The 10,501-nt window shown below is 46.5% G+C and overlaps 1 protein-coding gene across 2 annotated transcripts in view; it reads right to left on the bottom strand.

Moving 5' to 3' along the window:
• Nucleotides 1-239: 239 nt before the first annotated feature.
• si:ch211-212k18.5 (sal-like protein 1) overlaps nt 240-10,501 on the bottom strand; it is a 25,293-nt gene continuing 15,031 nt past the window's right edge. For both annotated transcript variants that reach the window (XM_041239485.1, XM_041239484.1), the window contains exons 2-3: nt 2,142-4,600; nt 240-1,585 (exon numbers count right to left, since the gene is read on the bottom strand). In XM_041239485.1, coding sequence (XP_041095419.1) covers nt 1,004-1,585; nt 2,142-4,600 — 3,041 coding nt within the window. In that variant the 3' untranslated portion in view covers nt 240-1,003. The remainder of the gene's footprint in view (nt 1,586-2,141; nt 4,601-10,501) is intronic.

Below are 10,501 nucleotides of genomic sequence, written 5' to 3'. Positions count from 1 at the left end.
TGGAATGTGTTACTGGGAAATGCAATCTGACAGCTGTAATGTGTTACTGGGAGTCTATGTTGAGGTCGCTACCATGCACCCCTCAGATGAATGTTAAGCAATCTTGTATTTTATATTAGAGACAGAATTACGGGGAGGGAGGAGCGGATTTCAAATATTAACCCCCCAACCCCCCCCCCCAAAAAAAAAAAAAACACAAAAAGTTTTCTTAGTTTTAATTTTTTTTTGTTTAACACTGGACATGAGAAAATACACTTGATATAAGAGGAGTGTGCTAGCCCCGTCTTGCTTAATCTAAAAAAAGGGACAACAGTTAATAAGAAAACTAACTACTTAGCTAAATCAATTCCTACATCTTTCAAACATGGAGAACAGTAAGAGAAGAGACGTCCCTTGTGAGGGGGTCAGTCTGCACAGTGATCACGACACAGCAGCTGGAATATGAGCTAGATAACTTCTAGAACCTTTTCAAGTCATTGTTCTAGAGTTCCTCTAGCTCTGGAACTTATCAAGTATAACACATTGGTTCCACTACAGTTTTATTATCTAGAGAGTATTACTAATATTTTAGTTCTATAATAGCTATCTGTAGCTGTCTTTATACAATGACGTTATCTAGTGTCCAGACATGGTTGTCTTTTCCCCTAAATTGTAGGATTCTATTTCTCAAAATGGATCCATTTGTTCCTCAAAAAATATTTTTGCAGTGCTCTGACTTTAAGCACTGTTTTTCAAGTCTTCCGCCACAAGAAAATAACATGTTCTAGATTTCTGTTGTTCTAAAAGCAACACAAATTTTCTAGAATTCCACGCTCTAGATTTTTCAAACATATTCCCCCCCCCCCTAAAAACATTTCGTTCTATAGCCTCTCTTCGCGCTAGAAAAAAAAACAACAAACATCTCGGCTGCTTCTCCTTGATCCAAAAATCTAAATGTTCTAGTGTTCCTTTACAGCCATGAAACCCCCTATTTATGGTGTTCTAGAACCAAGAGAAATTCAAATCAAGGCAGCTCTTTCTCCCAGTGAATCTCTTCAGCAACCGTTTCCTTGCTGTCTGTATCGAGATCCCCTGGCCTCTGCTCCACTAGAGACTCCACCTCTTCCCTGCCACCTCTTCTCTCAGAGCCAATCTCTTTATCTGGAACCCCCTCAGGAGCCCTGACCACTGGGGGGAGGGGTGTCTCAGCTGCCGGGTTAGTCTCAGTCAATCCTGTGTCTCTGGAACTCAAACCCGCGTCTCCCACAACAGGAACTGCAGCCAATGGCGGGGGAGTGAGCGGGATAGGAGGAGCAGCAGCAACAGAAGCAGCAACTGGGGCAGGAGGGACAATTCTATTGGCTGCAGTGGCTGTAAGCCCTGCCTCTTTGTGCTTAGGGGCCATCGTATTGGACAGGAAGGCTGTGTATTGGTTCCAGAAGGACAGAGGTCCTCCCCCGCTCACCCCGACCACTGGGGGAGCTGCAGGGAAGGACAGGGGGTCTGTAGGCAGCAGAGGGACAAGGGCGGAGTGGTCCAAGGAGAGCCGCCGTCCTCTCCTGGCTGGAGGAGGGGTGCTGCTCCACACATGGGTGCTCATGTGGACCTGGCAAGAGAGATATACATGAATATTAAAAACCACAAGTGCCACTGTGGTCTTGTGAATCAGTCTTACATGCTGCTGAAACAGAGAGAAAGTCAATCAAGAGCACAACCAATAACCACATTAATCAGGGATAAACAGTACTGTACAAGAGGGCACCAATCAGGGGTTGAGTCACCATGAGATAGAAGATTGTGAAATCAAATTCAAACACTGAGAAAGACTTCTAGCCAAAACGTTTGTCACTAAATTGAAGACACTGTGAAAGACTTCTAGTGGAAACGTACAGTATGTCATTGAATTGCAGAGATTGAGAAAGGGATCTAATCGAAATGTCTGTCATTGAATTGAAGACAAATAACATTATATAGACCCCATGTCGTATAGCTGCTACAGTTCTATACAGGGATTTACAATGTTATATAGTTCTGAAGTTCCTTTTGGCATTTCTAATTGTAACACTATTGTGTTGACTCACATAGCCACACACACCCCTCTCTCGCTCACACACACAAGGACACACAGGGGTGGGTACAGACATCTGGTCACACAGGCTCACCTTCAGGTTGCCCTTGGTAGTGAACGCTCTCCCGCACACTGCGCAGCTGTACGGTTTCTCTCCCGTGTGAATCCGATCGTGGATCTGCAGTGCGCTGGCGGAGGAGAACGTCTTGTTGCAGGACAGGCACAGGTGCTGTCGGCCTGTTTGGGGGGGCTTCCTGGGGGTCTGAGATGAATTAGCAGGGGGGGTGATAGCCAGAGAGCCTGGTGTGGGTGGGTAGGGAGAGCCAGCTGGGGTCTCTGGGATGAAATTCACCCCAGGGCTGACGTGACTCACATAATCCTCTGCAAGAAAGGGAACCCCCTCGTTTTCAGATGAACCCTGGATCTCAGAATCACCCAATTCGGGGTGATGGACCCTGGGGTTGCAATGTTCGCAACCCCCGATTTTGGAGGGGCTACCATTTTTTTTGCAGTTGGCGCACCCTTCGGAATTGCTTGTAGCGGAGCCTTCCGGGGCAGAAGTTGGTGAGGGTTGCCCGGCTTCGTCACCTCCTTCCTCTTCTTCCTCCCTCTCTCCCTCGCTTTTCAGCTGGGGGCCCATATTCCCTTTATCTGAAACTCTCCTCCCAGCTTCTGGTAACAACCCAGGGAGTGCGGTGGAAATATTGGGGAGATTGGGGATTTGCCCACCCAGGTGCATTCGTATGTGATGCTGGAGAACGACTGCATTGGTGAATTTGCGTTGGCATATGGGGCAGGAGTTTTGGGCGCGGGCCAGGGGTCGGGATTTGTGGGTAGCCTGGTGGGCACGCAAATTCCCTTTGGTGGAAAAGGCGCGGCCACAAACCTTGCACCGGAAAGGCCGCTCTCCAGAATGCGTGGCATAATGTAGGCGTAATGCACGCGGGCAGCTTAAAACTCGATGGCATAGGGTACACTGGTGCCCGTTAGCGGCATCACCACTCAAACTCAGAATCTGAGTAACAGCTGACTGCTTGTCCAAGTTCTCCACCAGGCGTTGCAGTTTGGATGTCTCGGACGGTTTGGGGAGAGGGGAAAAAGACGAATATGGCCCGGACGGCCGCAGTTGGCTGAAAACGAAACCAGGCAAGATTTTCGGGACCTGTGACTGCGGAGGCGTGTTTTCGTCTGGTTTGCCCTCTCCCGCATTGGATGGAGGCCGATTTAGGGACAGCAAGGAATGGGCGGTCGTCAGCAGGGCCAGGTCCATGCTGGGTGGCAGGGGGATCGTGGGAACTTTTTGGTGGGGGGCGGAAAAAGGGAAGGGGATGAGATTGGAGCTGGGGGAGGGGGTGGAAGCTGTGCTGGAGGATCCTGGGATACTGGATGACCTTCCAAACTCATTTTCGTTATTGTTACTGGCGTCACTGGTTTCTTGCATGGGATACGGATTCATAGAAACATGAGGATAATGCTCCCTGTGTCTGTGGAAATGCACCTTCAGATTGCCCCTGGTGGTGAATCGATTCAGGCAGATGGTGCACTGATAAGGGCGCTCCCCTGTGTGAGATCGCAAGTGGATCTGCAAGGCGGAATCACTGCCGAACGTTTTGCCACAAAACCGACAACGGTGGCGGTCTTCCCCTCCGGATTTCTCAAAGGACACTGGGTAATCTCTCAAAGTGGGTGGCACTAGGTGGCCCAGAGTGGCCCCTAAACTGGGAGAAAGGTTTTGGAGATCAGGGCCGAATTTGGGGAGATATGGTGCGCTGGCAGCTATGGGTTTATGCCCAGGGTTGCCGTCTTCGGTTTTGTAAATGGAATTCGGGACTAGCAATCGAAGCAAACCCGGATTGATGGGTTTAAGGATTTGCGGGGACGATTCTGTATGGAGAATGGAATTATAGATGGGGGATGATTCTAAACTGGTATTCCGATAATTATTATAATTATTATTATGGGAGCCCAGCTGTAAAACCTGTCGGCATATCTGCTCTGTCATTTGCATCTGGTGGATTTGCCTCTGTTGCAGAATCCGCAGCTCTTCCAAAATCATGGGGATGCTTAAAAAGTTTTTCCCTTCCCCGAAATTGGGAGGGGTAGTTGGGCTAGGCACACTGTCAAAGGCTGGAGTGGAAGAACCGGGATGTGTAGGAGAAGGGGTATTGGTGAAGGCTGAAACTCCTAATTTTGGAGAGGCCATGTCTCTTCCACTCTGTTTTTGCAGGGCAAAAGGCCCCACCTCACCGAATGGGACTTTCCTGGTCCCTCTATGGGAGCCGGGCTGGGAGGGGCTGAAGCTGTAAGGGGTGTGGCCTGGGTGGGAGGAGCTGGGATTGAGGGAGGTGTTTGTGTGACCCTCTTGTTTTGTAGGGAAAGGGGAGGGGTCGTTGCTAGAGCAGGGTGGGATGATGACCAGCTGGTTGGAGGGACAGTGCTTGTGATGCTGTAGGAGTTCACTATGCTGGCTGAATTGCGCACAGCATTGATCGCACACTGCGGGGTTGTCTGTCAGAGGCCTGCTGTCATCAGTGGCTTTTTCTGCGTTGTCACCTACAGAGAAAAAAAAAAGAAGACTCTAACTAAGAAAGTCAAGCTAATGTCTTCATCAGTGTAAAGTGTGCATGAGCGATGCATGCCTACCTGAAAAACTACCTGCCTAAGCAAGATCACATACTTTCTTCGTCATTTCTCCACTCAATTCAGTGCACCTTCCGAGATCAATAAAAACTGGGTACTTGTGGTCTCGTATCTCCCAATGATTGCATCAACTAAAGTATCCTGTTCCTGCTTGCAAGATTGCTCTTCTGTTTGAACTTCCTGCTGCTGACGCCACCACAAGACATCCAGCTGCAACTAACTAATGAGATGCATTTGGAACCTTGTCATGTAACTATTAAATACAAACTACTTTTCATATTACTTCAATTGGTGCATTGACTATGTGTATGAATCCTTATCTAAATAATGTTTGTTGAAATGGATACAAATCTAAGTTATTGCATATTCTGAATTCAAAGGTTATATGAAAGCATTTCTGACTCTTATGTAAACGTATGGCATGAATTCAAGGGTGATGCAACACTGACTCTTAAATCTCCTTTCTACTCACATTAAGCTAGTTATAACACTAGTATTTAGGAATTCTCTATTTTGTGTTCTTAGTCTGTGCTATAAATACATTGATATTATACTTTTTTATACTGTCTGCATTTGTTTTTGATCTGTTACTACGCACTGTATTATTAGTAATTCAGTCTAACGTTGTGTAGATGTTAAGTTCTCACCAGGATTGATGGATCTGAACACACTGGATATTACAAAATAATTGGAATACAAGTTAAAACAAAATTAGTAGTTGGGATTAATTCCCAAGATAACTCAATTAAGTAAGTATCTGCTACAGAAGCATATGTTTCCTGTACTTGTTTGTTTTGTTGAGTGGATCTTGTGATACTATGGGTCATCCATAACTTCAAACACAACTTCAATCAGAAACACACGCAAAAAACTAGCAAAGCAGACTTCAGCTAAAACCTGCATCAGTGTTTCATATCTTTCCCCCTCTACCTCACTTTACGACTAGAGGACTCACAGCAGGATATGATGTGGAGACAGAGAGAAGGAGACTCTTCTTCACACAGAGAGTGATGAGGGGGTGGAATGGGTTACCTAGTCATGTTGCTGAAGGAGACTCTTCTTCACACAGAGAGTGGTGAGGGGATGGAATGGGTTACCTAGTCATGTTGTTGAAGGAGACTCTTCTTCACACAGAGAGTGGTGAGGGGATGGAATGGGTTACCTAGTCATGTTGCTGAAGGAGACTCTTCTTCACACAGAGAGTGGTGAGGGGATGGAATGGGTTACCTAGTCATGTTGCTGAAGGAGACTCTTCTTCACACAGAGAGTGGTGAGGGGATGGAATGGGTTACCTAGTCATGTTGCTGAAGGAGACTCTTCTTCACACAGAGAGTGGTGAGGGGATGGAATGGGTTACCTAGTCATGCTGCTGAAGGAGACTCTTCTTCACACAAAGAGTGGTGAGGGGATGGAATGGGTTACCTAGTCATGTTGCTGAAGGAGACTCTTCTTCACACAGAGAGTGGTGAGGGGATGGAATGGGTTACCTAGTCATGTTGCTGAAGGAGACTCTTCTTCACACAGAGAGTGGAGAGGGGATGGAATGGGTTACCTAGTCATGTTGCTGAAGGAGACTCTTCTTCACACAGAGAGTGGTGAGGGGATGGAATGGGTTACCTAGTCATGTTGCTGAAGGAGACTCTTCTTCACACAGAGAGTGGGGAGGGGATGGAATGGGTTCCCTAGTCATGTTGTTGAAGGAGACTCTTCTTCACACAGAGAGTGGTGAGGGGATGGAATGGGTTACCTAGTCATGTTGCTGAAGGAGACTCTTCTTCACACAGAGAGTGGTGAGGGGATGGAATGGGTTACCTAGTCATGTTGCTGAAGGAGACTCTTCTTCACACAGAGAGTGGAGAGGGGATGGAATGGGTTACCTAGTCATGTTGTTGAAGGAGACTCTTCTTCACACAGAGAGTGGTGAGGGGATGGAATGGGTTACCTAGTCATGTTGCTGAAGGAGACTCTTCTTCACACAGAGAGTGGTGAGGGGATGGAATGGGTTACCTAGTCATGTTGCTGAAGGAGACTCTTCTTCACACAGAGAGTGGTGAGGGGATGGAATGGGTTACCTAGTCATGTTGTTGAAGGAGACTCTTCTTCACACAGAGAGTGGGGAGGGGATGGAATGGGTTACCTAGTCATGTTGCTGAAGGAGACTCTTCTTCACACAGAGAGTGGTGAGGGGATGGAATGGGTTACCTAGTCATGTTGCTGAAGGAGACTCTTCTTCACACAGAGAGTGGTGAGGGGATGGAATGGGTTACCTAGTCATGTTGTTGAAGGAGACTCTTCTTCACACAGAGAGTGGTGAGGGGATGGAATGGGTTACCTAGTCATGTTGCTGAAGGAGACTCTTCTTCACACAGAGAGTGGTGAGGGGATGGAATGGGTTACCTAGTCATGTTGCTGAAGGAGACTCTTCTTCACACAGAGAGTGGTGAGGGGATGGAATGGGTTACCTAGTCATGTTGCTGAAGGAGACTCTTCTTCACACAGAGAGTGGTGAGGGGATGGAATGGGTTACCTAGTCATGTTGCTGAAGGAGACTCTTCTTCACACAGAGAGTGGAGAGGGGATGGAATGGGTTACCTAGTCATGTTGTTGAAGGAGACACTTCTTCACACAGAGAGTGGTGAGGGGATGGAATGGGTTACCTAGTCATGTTGCTGAAGGAGACTCTTCTTCACACAGAGAGTGGTGAGGGGATGGAATGGGTTACCTAGTCATGTTGTTGAAGGAGACTCTTCTTCACACAGAGAGTGGTGAGGGGATGGAATGGGTTACCTAGTCATGCTGTTGAAGGAGACTCTTCTTCACACAGAGAGTGGTGAGGGGATGGAATGGGTTACCTAGTCATGTTGCTGAAGGAGACTCTTCTTCACACAGAGAGTGGAGAGGGGATGGAATGGGTTACCTAGTCATGTTGCTGAAGGAGACTCTTCTTCACACAGAGAGTGGTGAGGGGATGGAATGGGTTACCTAGTCATGCTGTTAAAGGAGACTCTTCTTCACACAGAGAGTGGGGAGGGGATGGAATGGGTTACCTAGTCATGTTGTTGAAGGAGACTCTTCTTCACACAGAGAGCGGTGAGGGGATGGAATGGGTTACCTAGTCATGTTGCTGAAGGAGACTCTTCTTCACACAGAGAGTGGTGAGGGGATGGAATGGGTTACCTAGTCATGTTGCTGAAGGAGACTCTTCTTCACACAGAGAGTGGTGAGGGGATGGAATGGGTTACCTAGTCATGTTGCTGAAGGAGACTCTTCTTCACACAGAGAGTGGTGAGGGGATGGAATGGGTTACCTAGTCATGTTGCTGAAGGAGACTCTTCTTCACACAGAGAGTGGTGAGGGGATGGAATGGGTTACCTAGTCATGTTGCTGAAGGAGACTCTTCTTCACACAGAGAGTGGTGAGGGGATGGAATGGGTTACCTAGTCATGTTGTTGAAGGAGACTCTTCTTCACACAGAGAGTGGGGAGGGGATGGAATGGGTTACCTAGTCATGTTGCTGAAGGAGACTCTTCTTCACACAGAGAGTGGTGAGGGGATGGAATGGGTTACCTAGTCATGTTGCTGAAGGAGACTCTTCTTCACACAGAGAGTGGGGAGGGGATGGAATGGGTTACCTAGTCATGCTGTTAAAGGAGACTCTTCTTCACACTGCTGATACTGAATCATTTGTAATTTCAAAGCCTTGAATGACAAATCTACTACTAACTATAAGAAACTAGGCTGACAAATGTTTCTACGAGTGCCTTCTCTAGTGCAGAAGCCTAATGTTTGTCAGCTTAGTTTCTTATAGTTTGAGATCAATGAGCTACTTGGAATTGGAGATAGGCACTGAATGGGTGAGTGGCCTTCTTTCGTTCATCAGTGTCCTTTCTTCCTCCTCCCTCACTCTATTTCTTCTGTTTCTCTCTGATCCCTCTCCACTAATCCTCTCAATATTAAAATACACTGAAGACACACACACACACACACACACACACACACACACACATACTCACACATACTCACATACTCATTGACACAAACACACTGACACACACATGATCACACCCACTGACACACACACATACTCACACACACACTTACTGACACACACACACTCACACTGACACACACTCACTGACACACTCACTGACTCACACACATACTCACACATGCTGACATACTCACTGACACACACACGCTGACACACACACAGTCACACACATACTCACATGCTGACACACACACACACTCACTGTCACACAGACACTCACTGACACACACATTAGACACACAGATTTACTCACTGACACACAAACACTGACACACACACAAACACAATGATACTAGGTGTAATGAGGTGTAACTTGTGTCTTTTTTTGGGAGGTGTACGTCTGTGATATTCTGGTGAGTGACACATACACAGTTCATTCAGACACACACACACTCACTGACACACACACACTCCCTCACTAACACACACACACACACACACACACACACACACACACACACACACACACACACACACACACACACACACACACACACACACACACACACACACACACACACACACACACACACACACTCACACACACACACACTCACACACACACACACACACACACACACACACATCACACACACACACACACACACACACACACACACACACACACACACACACACACACACACACACACACACACACACACACACACACACACACACACATTCTCATCTGATGCACAGATTAGCAAACTGAAGAGGCGACAGAATCACAGACAATGGAGGTCACCACGGCAACACATTATCCATCCTTAATCCTGACAACCGCAGGGGACAAAGGTCAGGCTAAACCAATGACTCAAAAGCAGATCCACGAAGCTGATAGGCTATCATTGCTGACCCTCAGTGACCCGGTCAGAAATTCCTTCTTCTGACCCGTTCACAGGAATAATAGCGAACTCTGCCTATAATACACTAGATTAAAATTATAGACACCATGTTGGGTAGCTGCTATAATTATATTATTTTATAGTGTTATAGGATGTAGTATGGGGCTGGAATACAGTGTATTATAGTGTTATATAATGTGGAGTACAGTGTATTGTAGTGTTATATAATGTGGAGTACAGTGTATTATGCTGGCATTGCCTGCTTTGTTCTCAAATTTTATACAGGTTAGCAAAGATCGCTTCAAAATACATTTTCATCAGGGTCCTCGTCCAAAAAACAAGGACCCCTATGCGCTGATCGTGCCCCACTCCCCGTCTATCACACGCACACACACACAAACACTGACACACACGCACACACACACACACACACACACACAGCCTTCTCTCTTGTTAAGTGGGTGGTCTTTTGGTAGATTTCTAAGCTCTTTGGCACAATAGAGACGGAGAGGGGAGAGAGAGGGGAGAGGGAGGTACAGTCAGTGGAGTTACAACGTTGAACGGTTGCCAAGCTGACTAGTGTTTCACAAAGATTTCTTTACAGAAAACTGAAGAGGGGGGTGGGGGGGGGTATCCCTGAGGTCGACAGGTAAATTTCAATTCAGTAGACAGGGTGCAGCTACAATCGTGTTACTTTTTACTCTATTGTTACATGTTCTGTTATTGCTTGAGACAGTGCCCCAAATACTGCTCAGTTTGACACAATATAATTCACTCTGTTGTTATATTAATTGAGAAACTTTTTTGTACTGGTTTAAACTAATATTTTTTTTTCTTTTATAATTGATTGGTGAACTTTACAACCAAAGCAAAACTATTATATAACTAATAATAATAATAATAATAATAATAATAA

Source organism: Polyodon spathula, chromosome 55, assembly GCF_017654505.1.
Source record: "Polyodon spathula isolate WHYD16114869_AA chromosome 55, ASM1765450v1, whole genome shotgun sequence".
Classification (NCBI taxonomy): domain Eukaryota; kingdom Metazoa; phylum Chordata; class Actinopteri; order Acipenseriformes; family Polyodontidae; genus Polyodon; species Polyodon spathula.
This window is presented reverse-complemented; position numbering and strand designations above follow the sequence as displayed.